General features: G+C 37.0%; 1 protein-coding gene across 1 annotated transcript; it reads right to left on the bottom strand.

Annotated features, from left to right (window-relative positions):
* Nucleotides 1–246: 246 nt before the first annotated feature.
* Nucleotides 247–1,289, bottom strand: LOC116265951 (ethylene-response factor C3-like). The gene has a single exon (XM_031646967.2). It carries the CDS (start codon nucleotides 1,166–1,168, stop codon nucleotides 467–469), a length of 702 nt encoding a protein of 233 aa, XP_031502827.1. The 5' UTR covers nucleotides 1,169–1,289; the 3' UTR covers nucleotides 247–466.
* Between the last annotated feature and the right edge of the window lie 17,266 nt (nucleotides 1,290–18,555).

The raw sequence follows: 18,555 nt of genomic DNA on the forward strand, positions 1-18,555 counted from the left end.
TTTGATAAAAAGAATAATTTTCTCCTTTGATCATAATTCAAAATAAAAGGTGTCCCATTGAAACAGGAAAACGTGACTTAATTACTCTTATTTACTATTCGAGACAAGATTCTAGAAAGGGAGAATATGATTCAATTCTTTCGAAAGAATTGAATGAGGAGCCGTCTATATATATATATATATATATATATATATATATATATATATATATATATATATGAAACCAAATATAAGATAATGGACAGATTAATATATAATCTCCTCGGGACCACCGATCGACCCTTGGGATCACGAAGGAACAACAATAGCCCCAAAAGGCTTTCTGCTTTCCGATTATGTGCCTGGGAAGATGGAAGAGAATACAAAAGAATCCCAACGCAGAGTACCATGCCGAACAAAAAAAATCATGGATGCGCGCCTATTGTTCAAAGAAGAAGGAGGAGGAGGACGATGATGGAGCTGAAATTCAGCAGCCCCCTTCACTAGTACACGAACTCAGCAGCTCGTCCAAGTACTCCACCCCCAAATCCTCCAATTCCACCACATTCTGGATCCTCACTCCACTCCTCTTGAACCCGCAGCTCCCCTTCGGCGGCGGCGGCTGCTGCTGCTGCCTCCCCTGCTTGCTCCTCCTCTTCCTCATCGAGTGCTTCTCCTTCAGCGCCATCGCCGGCGAGCACCCGTCCGTCCCGTACAAAGCCGTGTCCCGGAGCGACTCCCTGACGTGCTCCACCGGGAAATTGAGTATCGCCATCGAGCCCCGCATCGCGAAGGCGGCCTGGTCGTAGGCCAGCGCCGCCGCCTCCGGGCTGTCGAACGTCCCCAGCCACACCCGGATCCCGTTCCTCGTGGAGTCCCTTATCTCCGCCGCGTACTTCCCCCACGGCCGGCGCCGGACTCCCCTGTAGTACTTCGGCTTGGCGCCCTCCCCTTCCGGGCTCCCGGCGTTGGGGTGCTCGACCTCGACCGCCTCGCTCTTGCAGGTGATCCCCGCGTCCCCTGCTTGCTTCGTGGCCTCGATGAGGAGATCAAACAGGAGCATCTCGTCGGAGTCGTTCTCGTTGAAGGGCAGCGCTTCCTGCTTTGGAAGGAGACACTCCCAAGAGCAGTATGGCTCCGGGGAGCCGTAGAAGGAAGAGGGGCTCGAGTTGTCTGTGGAGAAGGACATGTCGGGATCAATGGAGTTCCCCGTTTGCTACTTGTCTTGGACACTCTAAGTCGCTCTGCAACTGCAAGTGCGTTGCGTGTTGCGGCTTTAAGAAGGTAGAGAGAAGGAAGTGGGCCTTAAATAGGAGGACGCCCTTGGGTGGAAGTTACATTGGGTAAAGTAAGGGGGTGGGGGGGAGAGGATATAGTGTTGGACCAATTGGGTCGTTGGTGGATAGAACTCTGAGGACCAACACGTGGTTGAATGACGCAAGGCGGCGTACAGGTCAAGGTGACCCTAGCAGGATGACGCTGGGCGCGCTACGTCAGCCAATAATGCGCTTAGCGTGACACTTCATATCTTATGTGGTCCATTTTGGACAAGCATATATAAAAGAAGATGATAATTAAGAAAAGGTTTTTGTGGCCGAGGGAGTAAGAGGACAAAGATTGAAATTATTTGAACATGGATTATTTAAGTATGTAGGGGAGTTTTCAAATGTTACTGGATGAATAAAATTAAAAATTTGTTAGGAAAAATTAAACTAGTATTGTATTATAAATTGTTGATCAGCATGAAGTTCTTGTAGATAATTCAAAATGTTGAATGTTGCACAATGGTTAAGAATTAAAAGTGTGTTGTTTAAAGTATTAGGAACTATGTTAAGGCACGATAAATCATCATTAATGCAACATACATTTGTGCTAATTCATGTGTTGTGTGTTTTTAGTGACAATCTTTTCCTTTTTTAGCTATTTTGCAACATCATGCACATCTTAAACTTTTTTTTTATGTGGTAGCAATGATTTGTGATATATAGTAAATTTAAATGATATATAGTAAATTTGTATCCCGTGAATTTTTTCTTGAAAAGAAACAAGAAAAAATGTTATGTGGGAATTAAAACAAAAAGATGAGAAAACTTAAACAAAGTGAACTTTTTTTGAAAGGAATGAAACATTAAGGGGATGTTTTTCATCCCATGACGATGTTTTGGGTGAAAAAAAAAAAAGAACCCGTCACCAGGTAATCATCATTATTATTATATTGATAAAAAAAATTACAAAAAAAAATTATTTAAACCTTGTAAAAATTTTAAAAATTATACAGTGGTCTGTCCTAGAAAAAAATTCTTCGTACACTCATTAAATTAGGAGTACGTTTTGTGAAGGGTCTCGTCGTCTTAAACGGTTATACATGGATGATTTTTTCCCTTTTTCTTATTGCAGATACGTCGTGACTTCCTTTATGTTTTCATTTAAGTACTGCTCTGTCTTTCGGCCTTCACCATATACCTGTGGTACAACTCAACCCAACTATATTATCAAAATGGAACCACTTTGTAATTAAATTAAGCCAAACTAAATATGTAGTCTAACCAATATCTCAATTACTGTAAGCAAATATCATATACAAAGCCAGGGCCAAAGTCAATTTTCTTTTTGTGAAGCATTAAAAATATATAATTAACAAATTTTCAATTGACCATGAGATAGTAACCTTAGTCCCATGGGATTGTCCTATATAACTAGGCCCACAAATTTAAGCTTTCATAGAATGAGCTCCATGATATTTCAAATATATGCCCATGATATGAAGATACTCAAATTATGATTCGGTTTTAGAAATTTGAATCCGACTTAATTGAAACCTTATGCTAGCTGATCAAGTGGGACCAATAATCCAAATAAGCAGGAGGAAATTGCACCACCCAAGTGGAGGCTAGAGTCTCCTTCCTTCTACTCATCTTCTAAGGCTTGTAGCTGCTTATGCCACTTCATTATGCTTCAACATACATATCAATCAACAATTGAGTTAAGTTAAAGCTACAATCCAACCATACCTAACCTTTGTTATTATCCCACAACAAATTAACAACCAAAGTATATAGTTTATAGATTGATTGAATGAGCAACCCAACTTGATTTCAATAATAAAAACTTATTGATCTTAAATAATAATGGATAAGAGTGGTATGTTTCAACGAAATACATTGGAGGCGTCACGTATTGAGATTTCATAATAATTTAGCTATAATTTGACTGCAAAATAGCGATGTATAACCGATCTTTGTTTTTTTCTATACGATCAGTCAACTTGTTCGTGAAAAAAGGTGCGCACCATTATTTAATTTGACAGAATTTTTGTACCTTTTTGCATACTTAATTCTTCTATGGAGACATCAGACAAGGCTTTGTAAGATCTGAATGATTGAGCAAGTTTGAGTTCGATGGGTCTTGAAGATTGTAACAAGATTCACGCACGCAGCATAATTTATTGTACGTAAGCTCTAAGTACCCATTATTTCACTACGTGAAGGGTGCCAGGAACTGACTCTTTATACAATTAAATGTTCAGAGAATGGACGTTTGTACTTTGGACATATTAAAAAATAAATAATCCATTCCTTTTTTGAATTCATCTCTGGACATACATGCCATTAACAAATTCATTCTTCGCCTTGCAGCAATTCACAAATCAACCATGGCCCCTTTTTGGCGGTCCCTCCGTTTTCCGGCAACCCCCTACCTTTTCCGGCCAAAGAGCACCTTTCACACAAATGGGCTTTCGTCCTGCAGCTTTATAATTCCATTAGTAAATGAGTGGGCAAGTGGTTCATTCCATCGGGATGCCACTGCCTTCTCTTTGTACCCACTACTCCCAAGGTTACATAACATGTAGGAACTTATTGCAGTCCAAGAAAAGAGTGCAGTGGATTGTGACAGCAATTATGTGATTTGACCATAGATCCTTTTTGAGGTGGACTGTCTGGCTGCCCAATACCCTACAATTCCTTAGGAATTAGCAAATGAGTTGATGATATTTAGAAAGTATATGCTTTTGTGCAATTAGTTTAGCCTATTCTTCCTTACATCTTTCCAATTTGTTAACTTGCGGCAATTTGTTATATTGTAATTGAACATTAACAGAAACTTTGAGTGGTTCAATACTCAGACCTCAAGTTGTTTCAGTGGTATCAGAGCCGGTTCAATACTTGAACCTCAGGTCCCACTTGCATGGATGCATGTGCCTTTAAGAGGGGTGAATTGTAACACTCCAAAAATTTAGTCTTATATTGAAGATTGTGAGGGATCTTCAATAGCTTATAAAAAATGTTATGTATTATTTGGTTGTCTTGGTTCATATCCTTTTGGAGACTGGAGCGAAAACTGCTAAGAGCCAAGTTTGTATCTGCTAGACTAGGTTTCGAGCATAGAAGTGGGTTGGGTTGTTACACCTATATTTTCAAAGACCCTTTAACTCGACCAACTATGTTATGTCTCCGGCAAAGTTTATGAAGCAGAGCACGTAAAAAACACATTTGCATTCTTGCCCTCAATTTTCTTTCACAATGCCCTCGTGATGATCAGTTTAGGAATGCCAACAGATCATATATAAACTTCCCTATCCAATTATACTAGTCAAAAGCTGACAACTTCGAGAACAAAAGCAAACCCTTCTGCCCCCACACCTAGTTCAATGGTGGCTTTGAGAAGTCTCTCAGTGTGAAAACGCCCTTTATGTAAGTGCAAAATTGAATGGACTTCTTTCAGTCTTAATTCATGCCATACGACTAGTGGAATGTTAACTACTCGTACGTTTTGGAGGGGTTTGAACTTTGAAACTGAGTCAGTTTAATCAATTTACTGAGAATCGTGCTCCTACATATCTATCCAATTTCAATAAAGTTTTTCTCTCTTTACTTCTTCTTTTGCATTTTGGTTTTGTTTTCACCTTTAGGTTATATATCCCTTCGCAATATGGCATATTGGCATAGCTAATTATGTCTTTATGTCTGTTATATTATATTTTCTCTTGTGATGTCTGCTGCTGCTGCATTATTTCTTAATGTGTATGTTGTCTTCATAAATATAACTATAAAGGTAAATGCAGAAGATTCGCAACTTTGTAAGATTAGAAACAAAAGATGCACAAATCAAATTCTTTAAGGGTTCAAAGTTATAAGTCTTTGCTTCTGAGGGTCATAAAGTGATCTGAAACGTTAAAAACACACATATAGAAGGAATATATATATATATATATATACATGACCATTAGATGCATGCTGGTAAAGAATTATCTTGTTCTTTGATGTTTGTAAGATGAAAAACTAAAAGAAAATCAAGAAAAAAAAAAAGGAGATAGAAGATTTTAGTTGTCGAACATTCAAGTAACAATTTTTTGCCTTAATTTTCCTTCATCCTTCCATCTTAAAAAGATCAATGGTCAAGATGATTCTTACCAGTCATCGTAGCCCCACGAGTTGAGTGGAGCTCGTGTTGGGCCAGCTCGAACTTGACTCAACTTAGAAAACTCGAGCTCGAACTTGACTCCAACTCGAGTCCAACTTGACAAAACAACCTCGAGCTTGACTCGACGATACAATGTCGAGCTCAAACACGACTCGTTTAGTTCGTTTAAGTCGTTTATGTTAAGCATGTCTTTTTTTAAACTTTTTTAACTCGATTACATTAACTGTATCTCGTTTTTTAACTCGTTTATAATTGAATATTCGTTGTGCAGTCAAGCTGAGTCAACTTTATTGAACTCGAGCTCAACTCAAGGTCGACTTCGAGTCAAGTTTTATCGAGTGAGTTTGAGTCGAGCTCAAGCTGACCCAACACTAGTTGAAGGTCGACGTTGTGCAGTCGAGCTGAGTCAAGTTAAGGTTATGGTATACATACACCCACACCTAAGTCATACAAAATATGAAGCTTATTGTTCCTATCAATCTTTTGGAAAATCAGAGAGCACGAAAGGATGTCTAAGAAATTTCAAGATTTTCTCATTCCAATTAGAAAAATGGTGAACATGAGCGACTGATGGCAAGAGAAACTAATGATTGATGTGGCTACCGATAGGTCGCTTTTCTCTAAGAAGAAGATTGTATTTTTGGAATTACCCGTGTTCCAAAAATATTCATATTGTTGTTATTTTGATTATTGAATATACGTATTTTATAGCTTCATATGCTTTTATTCTTCTTATTAAATGGCCACTTAAGTTGGCAAAAGTCGACTTTTAATTAAGCCTCAACAACGGGTCCGGCTACTATGTACTCGGTGCGGGCCGGCCCCATAACCTATCGAGTTTGTTTGATGGAACACGATTAAGCGTGATTAATTTTTATTTTTTATATTATTTTTATTTAATAATAATAAAAATTTTATTATTAAAAATGTATTTTATATTCATAAATTTTTATTTTATATTTAAAAAATATTTTTTTATTTTAATCGGGTCAATCTGGGCCCGAGCTCAGGTATCAATTATCGGGCCTAGGCCCGAGCTCATATTTTGGCAATTGGGCAGATCTGGGCCCAACACATATCTGGCCGGGCCCGAAGGATGCCCAGCAACCAATGGCCATCCCACCCGCCATGCGTGGAACATTTTCTTACTTTTGAAATGTAAGAAAAAAGAGGGAAAATAATTTTAAGAAAATATGATGCATGAAAAAATTTCACAAAAGCCTTTTTCTAAAAACAATTTTAGCCGCAAATAATTAAACACGGCTCTCAGTGAAAACCTTTTATGAATTACCTTTTAGATAGGGTGACCAAGCCCATTGTCATTTGTCAGTTATGTTATCAATACACAAATGACATATCACAAGAGCACTGTTCCTAATTGATGGTCAAGCTTGCAAGATCTCACAGTTTAGAAGCTTTTGATTTCTTCTGACTAGGAAGAGAGCAGCTTGAATTATAACATCGTGCAATTTTGAAAATTTTCGTAAAACCAAATTAGTCGCATCTTTTAGTTAATTAAATAATTAAAAAAACTGTGCATGTTGTCTGTCTCTCATCTAGTGATGGGTAGTGCAAACTGATGACTTTTTTTGACATGTATTAACCATGTCGTTGGTTTAATTTTAGAGAGTATCATCTTGATGGTATTGAGAAATGTTGATTTACGTTGAGAGCGGTCGTTTTTCAACACTCGTTCTCTCCGTTTCTTTGCATGTGCATGTACATGTGTGTTATGTCGAGTTGCAGTCAACGAGTCGAGCCACTCGAGCTCGACTTGAACTTGCTCATCTAAACTCGACTTGTTTATAAATGAGTCGAACTTGAGTTCAAGTGTATGCTCGGATTGTTAAACGAGACGCTTCGAGTTGTAAGAACTCGACTCGTTTAATCCGACTTGGCTCAACTACATAATAAATGTTGAATTGTAATCAGAAAATAGTTAAATGATTAGCAACTAAACGAGTTAATCATGTTAAATGAGATAGCGAGTTAGAAAAATAAGACATGTTTCACATAAATGAGTTAAACGAGTTGACTTCCAGCTCGAGCTCAAACTTGTTTTATCGATCTCGACTCAAGTTCAAGCTGGAGTTTTCTAAGTCGAGTCCAGCTCGAGCTACCCAACTCAACTTCGACTATGCAGCGGTCGTTGGGAGAAGAGCAAACAGAAAGCAGTGCAAAGTAGCTATGACATTAAAGTGGGATACTGAATTATTTTCGTTTTCACTTCACGGTCTTGTTTTTTTTTTTTTTTTTTAATTTTGCAAGAGTTGGTTTTCCCTTTTTGTCTTTACCAAAGGGCTTCTTTTGTCCTTGTCATCGAGTTCAATCTGACGGTTCATGGAATTGAGTATGTGTTGGTCTACAAAATGACGATCGATTCGGAACATCAATAAGACAAAACTGTTCCTCAGCCTTTTTCGGTGCAAACAACAGCTCAGCCTTCTTTTTAATTTCCCCTCAGCAACCAATTTCTTCCATTCAACTGACCTAATTGGGCACAAAACTAGCACCTCATAACCAATATCACCGCCTTTCTACATTTTTTAGTCCAACGAAGAAACGTGGTCCTCAACCTTTCAACTTTTTAGAATTAACATATATATATATATTAGCGGCATATGGAAGGCAAAAGCCAATGTCCTCTCTCTTGTTCGGTTCATAGCTACTGTGAGATGTTGATGATTATATAATACATCATCATCAGCAGTCTTAAAAAATAAAGCTCGCAAGAATCTACTGAAGGCGGATCGCATGTACATCAGCCAACCATATGAGCCCGACGGCGACATAATTAAAAGGTCTCCCCCTCCCTTTCTCTCACACACACAATAATTCACTGATTTCCGACCCCAAGTTGCCATATCGCCTTCACCCATCTCTCGCTCGACACGTGGCTCTATGAGAACGTTGATTTGATCTTCACTGTTGCTAGTCAAAGAATGGAGGAGTGGGCCCCGACACGGACTTCCCCTGATCATAAACGATTCAGGTTCAAAGCACAACCCCCGGAAGTTTTGTCCCTTATGCATCATCAGATCATCCGTTAATATGGCACGCCATCTGCTTCCGTCACCATGCTGACATCCTTACATGTCCTTTTTATATGGATGTTCCTTTCTCGACAGTTTAATTTTCTTGGTTGTTAACAATGAAAATCAATCAGATTCAGGAGGCTGTTCCGAATGCTCTATTCTGAGCCGAACACTGACTTGCTTATCGGTCTTTTTCATCTTAATCATCCCCACCGTATGGCCGCTTGAATTTACATGGACTTATGATACGCTTAAATAGTAGATCATGATCTATAATCAAATCTATTCAAGTGATATAGCTCAAGTAGATCCAAACCAACCAGTTTACTTTTATCATTGTTTTTCAAGGCTTCTAGTAAAGTCTTTTTTTTTGTATTTTTACAGATAAAAAAAACAGAAAAAGATCAACCAGGCAACAGACGCAGCAGCAATATATATATATATATATATATATATATATATATATAATCACAAAGAACGTGTTTTTTCAAAAAAAAAATTAAATGGCCACTTAAAACTTAAAAAAAAACACATTTTTTTAAACGTTAAAAACTATTTCACTTTTTTCATTTTTTCAGTATTTTTATGTCAAACAGTTTTTTTTTTTATTTGTTGCAAATCTACTTATCTTTTAATGTTTGTGTTATTAGTTTTTCACTTATTTTATAATTTTTTTTCTTTTTTTCAAGCTCGCCGTATTATACCTAAGAAAAACCTCACCATACTCCGAGACATTATTGTGACTATGATATATATATATATATATATATATTGAAAATAACTGTCTACCATTATGGTCTAATGGTCATTTTTTATTTTGTGTTGCTACAAACTGTGGCCAAGCACATAGCATCATAAATGCACCTTTTGCAATTATTCTTAGCGACAAAATAAAAAAATACCATTGGCATATCTATTGATGATGATCTTTCAACCGTGGGTATACCTATTGCAGATGGATTGGTGCTTTCAAGGTCTCAGGTAAAAAAATGAGGCAGTTGTTGCTACCATGATCCTACCACCTATGCCCTCATATGAAGTAATCCTTCTTTTACAAAGTTTTGACACTAGGCTTAAAGCTCCCACTCTGCCTATTATGGCTATGGCACACCAGCAAGCTGGTCACAGCCACAGCTATAATAACAGAGGCTGATGAAATTAACAACAAAACTATCATCAAAATAATACAAACATAATGATAATTTGTTTAGGGATGAAGACAAAAAGAACATGGAACCCATCGTCTGTCAGGATTATGGAAAGCAGTATCCATAGTATTTTGAGAGATTTAATCATGTATATCATGCTGAAGATATGCAACAAGCTCTTGCCACTGTTACTATTGCCGACACCCAACATTCTGAGTGCATCGCAAACAAAGGGGCATTTGCACACCTACTTGGAACCCTGATAGGATTTCTAACATCACTATGCACATTGGTCACAACTATGTTCTTGTGGGAAATGACAATACTCTTTTTATATCTATTGTTGGACAAAGCAAGGTTGTCTCTAGCAAATATTCCTCTCTCCAATGTTTTATTTGCAACTAACTTGAACAAAAATTTACTGTTTGTTAGTTAGCTTACTCGTAATTAGGGATGCCAATATATCCTATTTGAATCGGATGTCCGATCGAACTGATTCAAAGAAATTGGATATGGAAATAAATTTAATACCCGATTAAGAAATCGGATCGGATTCGGATATATATAAATATCTGATCGGATTCGGATCGGATTCATTTTTAGACAAATATCATGTATCTAATGCTATTAAATTTTCAAAATTAGAAAAATCCTGTGCAAAATTCAGATTCGGATTTCGATACAAATATAAAAATCAGATTCAGATTGTAAAATCGGATTTTGGATTCGGATATGACTTTTCTTTATTCGAATTTGAATATGAATATGTGAACATCCAAAAAAGCAGATATGATTAAGGATATATCCAATCCGTTGACATCCCTACTCGTAATGCCCCTTTGAATTTATGGTTTAATCTTGTTTGACAAAGGGTTGGAGAACGGGCAAAGTAGTGGCACATAGAACTAGATGCAATGGTCTGTGCAACAATGGAGATGGAAGTGGGTGACAGTGTTGCTTTAATTTCAAGCAGTTTTAGCGTGCTTCTGAAGATGATTGACATCACATAGTAGCACTTCCTCACGTTGGCATCATGAAGCATTTGTAGAAGAAAATTTTGTTTCAAGTTTGTTCTACTAGTTCTAACACTTACATTCTTCGTAGTTGTCAGATTATAAAGTCTTGTATGCGGTCACTTTTTAGTCATGATTGCCTGTTAGTTATGAAACTTTTGAATAAATTCATTCTAATTTGTGGGATCAAATCCTGTTGCTTCTCATTTTGGATATAAACATTCTATCGTTTTTATTGCTTAGTATTGCAGATTTACATGATTATATCTATTGAAGATGAAGACTAAATTTTTTTACTTGCTTTATCCACTTTGAAAATTTGTTGAACAACATTTTGATAAGTACATAAAAATATTTCAATTTGATGAAGAATGAGAGTATACTAGTCATGACTTTACCTAATATTTAAAATTATTTGGGATAAAACAACAATAACATTGTTCGCACACAACAGCACAAAATCGATTGACTCACAATATTACTGAATTGCGGTTCGTAATGTTATTTCATGCCAAGTTTACAAACTATTTTTTGTTTGAAGCATTCAATAGTGTCGTGATTTCTATAAATGGATTGTTTTCTTCCATTGGAATAGATTCTCCTAATTTGAGAATTTTTTTTTCATTAGGGTCCGTTTGATGCACAAGAAGAATTTAACATGGTAAATTTACCATGGTAAATTTTTCTGAAAATATTTACATGATGAAATTTCTCCATCTTCTAATCTGAGGCTCAGTTTGATACACAAGAAGAATTTAACATGGTAAATTTAATCATGTTTGATGCAGAAGAAGAATTTAACGTGGTAAATTTAATCATGTTTGATGCACAACAAGAATTTAACGGGGTAAATTTAACCATGTTTGATGCACATGGTAAAAAAATGTAGAGACTTTTTTCAGAAATTGGAAGATGATCTTCCAAAACAACAAAATGTTAAGGGTGTATTCCCTACCATCCAGAAAACAACAAGATGCACATGGTACCAACAACACAGTTAAAACCATGACATCCAACAGTGCAATATAGTTGACGAAATAAAATTTATAACGATAACAAAGTTAGCTAACCCATACAAGTTTAACTGTATAATGAGTATAAGTTAAGAAAAGTTTAATGAGTACAAATCCACAAAAGGGGTGTATTTCCTACTATCCAGAAAAAAAGAATTTTAATGAGTACATATCCAACAAAGAAAACATGTAATCACAAAACAAATAATCCAACATTTGTGGCTGCACTTTCGTTCAACAAACTTTGTGTCTTTTATATCTTGCTTTGCGATGACATCTTCAATGAGTGGAGGCCTACGTACTTGCACACCATACTTGTTGTGACATACTCATGCACGTGATACTCAGCTACTTCGAATGAATCAAACGATCTGAAGAGGCCCTTGTACCGATAGACTAATAGTTGACACCGCTCCCAACTATCATATATGTCTCGCTCACGACCTTCGAAAATCATATAGTACTTTCGGCGAGGCATCATCTTCATTGTCCTATTCAAAACAAAACAAATGTCAAACAATCAAATGAATCAATAGTCAAAAATCATAAACAAACTTACTATTCAATTGATAATTTGTAAACATTTGAGACGATATAGCTGCTCTCATAGAATTGTTGCTTCCTCGCCGATGTGTTTGGCTTGCATTTTTCGGTTCGCTTAAGACAAAGTTATCATTCGAATGTGCATTTTCATCATCAAATTGTTCGGCATTTGGATTGTGTTCAATTATGAAGTTGTGCAATACACATATAGCAAGAACAATTTGAATTTGTTTTTGGAATGGATACTGCACTTGCATTTTCAATATTGGAAAACGACCTTTCAACATGTCGAAAGATCTTTCTACTGTATTTTGCAGTGATGAATGTCCATGGTTGAACAATTCTTCTTCAGTTCTAGGTGAGCGTGCTCCCCAAGTGTTAAACTCAGACATATGATAACGATGCCCTCGATAAGGTGTTAGCAAACCGACAATGTTTGAATGTTCCCCATCAGCAAGATAATATTTGCTTACAATTTAACACAATTTATTTATACACTGTTACATGCTTGTTAAAAGAGTGCATTGGTTGGTGAAACTACGTACCTTCTGGGACAACAAACGGGTCCATTTGATGATCAAGTGCATTGTACAACACTCTTGAGTCTGTTGCATTTCCTTCCCATCCAGCCAAAACATAGTGGAATCGAGCGTCGAATCCAACCACAGCCATGACGTTTTGAAAAACGAATCATTTTCTATTGCGAAACCTTATTTGATCTGAAGCTGGGACCCATGCAGGTACATGAGTGCCATCAATTACTCCTAAACAATTATATATGCATATATACAAGTTAGTCATGTTGTATGTGTCATGTTGAGTTTACGATGATGAAATTACCTAAAAATATGAAAAGAATCGTTTAGATTGTCAAATATGTGCTGGCATCTCATCATTAGGCCGCCGAACGTAATCCTTACCCAGTATACATATCACTTGTAGGACTAGGCTGACATATTTACTTATTGTTTGTCTGGAATGTTGAAACGTATTTTGAACAGCACGATTCCGTTCATTATGTCCAATTGTCAAAAGCAAAATAGCTACTACGGTAATGTCACGAGCATCCTCCAATAAATTTCTTTCTCTTAGAATGTTATACAATCTCATATATGTATGTCCTTTCATACAAAGTAAGTCCAAACAATTTTTAGGATGACCTTCAAGCATAAGATGAATAAAAGATGTACCAGCATCTCTAAATGGATGAACAATCCTCTTAGATGATGGTTGACATCTTAACCAAAAGAAGATGAAGATGAAAACTAGCTGAATGATGAAAAGCACTTGTTCATCGTCGTCATCGAACATATCAAGATCAATCATTTCGACTAAATTACATGTACATATAAGATAATTTATTTAATAACATAATTTCGAACATGTGTTTCAATACAAGAACAAGAACGGATTGCATGAACAACAACAATTTCAAACAACATCGAAGATCATGGAATTATACTAATAATACATAAGAAATGTTTTGCAAGACATGAATTATACAAATAATTGAATGTATAACAATAAACTCTTACCTACGAACCAGCAAGTCTATGCGTCAACCATGTCACTCGGTCTGAAGGTGAAATGTTGACAAAGATCATGGAATTGGTGCTCTCTGTTAACATGTCCATACTCATTAGTTGCGTATGACTGTCTAGGAGCCCAGTGTCCACCATCTTTTGCAAAATTTCGCAACATTTGACGTATTAAAACCCTCTAGAGGTATGTGTGAGTGTGTCCACATTCTGAGCTATACCGTTCAACAAATTGTAATATACGTCATCATTGGTTGACATGTTCTTTTTTTACCTACGTGTAGTTGTATTATTTTATCGGATTTTCAGTTGTAGGAGTTGGAGGTACTGGCTTGTAGGGGACTATCATCATTAAGCATCTATGTGAATGATTGTTCACTATCAGGTTGCATGTACAAAGGAGTCGACTGAGATGCAGGTGTAGATGGGAGTGATTCAGTGTCATCATGTAGCATGTTGTGCAATGTGACTGCGTCTTTCCCAGTTGCATGAGATTCGCTATAGACCTCGACGAACTCATCATAGTATCTCCATACTTTTAGCCCTCTGTACTTTTTCTTTTTCGTATATTTCTGAAAAATTTCATGTGTTCATATATTGCACAAGTAAAGACATATGAGACAAAACCTAACAGTATGAATTGTATAACTTACCTCAATGTAGTCATTCCATACTTGGGGGTCGATCTCAATTCATTTGTTATTTGGGTCGTAGCCAAACTCACTTGTATTCAACATTTCCTTCCTGATTGACAAGTTGGGTTTGGAATACTTCAATTTGTTTTTTATTCAACATGCTCCTGTCAGGCATGCATGAATGCTCCACAAGAAGCTGGACTAAGTAGTTCGTTTGTGGTTCAGTCCATGTAAGATTTTTCCTTGAAGGACTGTTATCTTCAATGGTAACGTTTTGTACAATAATTCTTCACAACTACAGTTTTCAAAAATCTAGCATGAAGAACAATTGTAATGATATAGTGAATCTCCAAGTAGTTCATGCATGCTACATGAAGAATGCAACCATAAGCATAGAAAAAAGAGAATTTTGGAACCATGGATGGCAAATTAGATGATTTTATTAATGGTTTATCCCAACATATCCATGAACATTTACTTCATATATTGGAAGATGACATCAAGGCAAAAGATATTCCAAATAAGGAAACAACCGCAGAGGAGCATCAAAAACCGAAAGAAAAAGCATAACATACTTAAAAGAGTCGATCTTAATCCAGGAACCCAGGAACTACAACCACAGAGGAGCATCTGACTCAAACACGCAAAAACATGCATCCGATATGAAAACTTTTGTTTCCCCACTAGCTTGTCAAATAACCCCACCATATCGAATTTCTTTCAATCAGTGATTCAGAAGAGCCAACAGAAGGGATACACTGCTCGCAGCAGCAAGAGGGAAGCTAAATCATAGTTTTAACTTAGAAATAGCTCTCGAGCGTCATTTTTATGCACCTCAATATATTCATTGACCTGGAAAATAGTTGCTTGTATAGAATTCTATGAGCTATTTCGGGCTCTTTAAATGGAGATGCTATAGTTGATGATTACAAGTGCCAAATGCCAATCATCTTGAACAATGCTGCATACAAATACAAATTATTTATCAGACAAAGCAGCTGGCCATGGACACCATCTTGATAATTTTATCAAGACACCCGACAACCGCTAATACCTGGTCATATCGCATAAATTGCATCTACATCTGAAGCAGACACGTCGGAATGGCGCGGCCATGTGCGAGAGATGCTCCTCCTTGACAAGAGTCTCTCCCTCTTCCTAAGTGATCGACTCCGCTTGGACTTGCAGACAAAACATGTCATGCCGCACAAGATACCCCCCATTATCAGCCCTCCAATCAAAGTTACAATGACGGTAGTAAACTCATAGTGTCATCCTACCACAATGTAACAGGAGGCCAAGTAACAACCACAAATGTGTCGCAAGGTATTCCTTTGACATTCCTTCATTCACCATATGAACACTATCAGAAGACCGATATTTCACGAATTTTCAACCAACCCTTCTCTTCCCATGATCTTTGTCGTCATTCAAAAAATAAAAACAACAAAAAAGAAAGAACCATAAAAAGCAAAATACAGAATGAAACCGGCGGAGCGGCGATGGTGGGAGCAGATGCCTAAATCCTCTCATTGCATAAGATACTCGGAGAAACCGGCAAAATGGAGAAGGCGGAAATGCAAATGCCTAAATCCTAAAAAGTAATACCACAAAACCTCTAGCTCTTGCACACAGACAAACAAACACATGCACACACAGAGATGAAGAAAAAGAGCATCGATCATCAGCAAATGCAAAGCGTAAACAAGAACGAAATCACATGAACCGAAGCCCAAATCCGAGGAGCTCAGATAGCAAAGCCAGAGAAGAACAAGTTAGGGTTCCGGGCGGCAACTTACGAGGATTCAACAGCACCAATGAACCGGCGGAACGGCGACGGTGGGAGCTCTGGCCCGCAAGAATACTGCGTCCCTCTTCCCTACCGGTGACGGTGGAAGCAGCTCGAATGCGAGGGAAGAGGAGTTGTTGTCGACTATGCACGGAAGGAGGAGAAGGGTGAAATGAGGGGAAAATGGGTGTGAGACGGAAAAAATCGAAAGGATGAAATTTCACCTGTTCCATTTAACGTAAAACGGGTGAAATTTCACCCCGTTTGATACATCGTGAGACGGGCGGGTGAAATTTCACCCGCCCGTACAAATTTCACCCCTTCCTCTCATTTTACACCGGCAATCAAACGGGCCTTTAAGGTAACTTTTGATGCATAGAACAACAAAATTACTATGGAAAAATTACCGTGGAAAAACACATGGTAATTACCGTCGTACTTTTGATGCATGGGAATTTTTCTCCAAATCAATGAAAAACACATGGTAAAGTTTTATGTGTTTGATGTTGCAGGAGAAATAGTACGAACATGGAGAAATTTCTTTGATGCACTGTATTTTTCCTGCATCAAACGGTGCCTAAGAGACTATGCCAAAAATAACTTTCTTAGAACTAGAAATCAATTGTTGTCTTCTTTGACTTAGCTGTTCGAAAGAAAACACGAAAATACAAACATTTAAAGCTTTAAACAAAAACTCTGTTTCTCTTTCAGAATGCCAATACGAACAAAACACGTTCTCCCCGTGTTTTATTTGCCTTTTTCGTTTTTTTCATTTTTTCATGTTGTTTGTTTTAATGCCAAACTGCTTGTTTTCATTTTCCTTTTTATTTGTTGCAAACCAACTTGTTTGTTGATGTTTGTGTTATTAATTTCTCACTTATTTTATTTTTCTCTACTTTTCAGTTTTAAAATTTTTAAAAAAATTACTGTTTTTTTTTGTTTTTTTTTTCCCTTTTTTTCAAGCTAGCCGTAGAAAAACGTGGCCGTTTTACACAAGAAGGTTTTTTGTGACTATGGTTTAGGCTGCCCAAATTGTCAAATTTAGTTGATCCAACATCTCGTAGCTGTTAGGGGAAGGGGAATCCATTGACTTAGTGTAGATTTGAATCTACATGAAGGATTTGGCTGAACCCCTTTGGATCTAGGTCTCTGCCAAATAGACGGATACTGAACTTGTCTAAATTTTTGGGTATGTGTAGTTTTTGTTGTTGGAAAGAGGAATAGATTTGGCAGCAGTATTTGGGTACAGATAGACCGAATTATTGCATCAAGGCACTCAAGCTGACCATCCCTACGAGGATTGTAGAATTGAGCCGAATAACACAGACTTTAGTACTGAAACTCCGGGACGTCGGTAAAAATGAACTTTCACCAACGGTCATTTTTTCACGCGTAGATGAACCCACGTTTATATATATATATATATATATATATATATATATATATATATATAAGCTAGAAACATGCATGGCTTGAGATTATGCATGCTACTCAATTTAGTAGTCTAACTATGCATTCCACATAGAAACAAGCTAGCTAACTAACTGTGTTCACCTGATCTTCTTCTGTTTAATCTTCATAAGTTGAATCTTGGCTCAATTCACATAAAGGACCAACCCAAATTTCAACACGTCAAGTTTTAATTCGACTGATTTTGTTAGCAGAAGTATGAATAAAATGCAGCTAATCAAAGTGATAGAAGATCTGAGTTATAAATTAAGGATAAATCAAATATTGTTAAGAAAAACATGTATAAAACCCACAGATTTCCTTGTTGATCAGCTGCCCTTCTTACTATGGTCAAAGTCTCCGTCCCATCAATCCAAGTCAACAACTGTTAAAAGGCTCCCAGAACAACACAACAAATTAAAGTTCTCACAGGCCAAAAAGCGATCTTCCAGAAGCGGCGGTTCCTTATTTTCGTTTGAACGGATTGAAAAGAGAAGAATATAAATATATCAGCCCAATCTACCTAACTTATGGTTGTATAACAAAAACAGGCTCTTTAAGTTTGAATTTTCTGTCGTGTGATCACAGATTTTTGTCATGCTGCTTCAAATGGTTAAATGGAGCACATTCAAGTCTGTATGCTTTGTTCTCAGCCACTTCAAAAGTTGAAATAATGTTTCTTGAACTTTCTTTACCAAATCCGTTTTGTCCTACTTTTTATCAAATTAAGGCTGCAAATTTCACCATGGCGAGGTAGCGAAGGCATGTTTTGGATGATATATGGGCAATTGCTCACACCAGCCTACATAAATTGCCATATCTATACATAGATACCCCTTTAATTTTTCTTCATTTATATAAAAGCTTGGAATTAAATTATTAGTGTCCTTTAACCAGAATTTTTTTTGCTCCTCCATTTTCATGGAGGTGGCAGGAATAGTTAATCATTCATTAGAAGCATTCTCTGAAGTCAATTTAATGTACTTTTTCTA

This window comes from Nymphaea colorata, chromosome 12 (assembly GCF_008831285.2).
Source record: "Nymphaea colorata isolate Beijing-Zhang1983 chromosome 12, ASM883128v2, whole genome shotgun sequence".
Taxonomy (NCBI): domain Eukaryota; kingdom Viridiplantae; phylum Streptophyta; class Magnoliopsida; order Nymphaeales; family Nymphaeaceae; genus Nymphaea; species Nymphaea colorata.

Bases quoted from the DNA above. Each gene is read 5' to 3' on its own strand.
- LOC116265951 (XM_031646967.2), bottom strand. From the start codon at position 1,168: ATGTCCTTCTCCACAGACAACTCGAGCCCCTCTTCCTTCTACGGCTCC.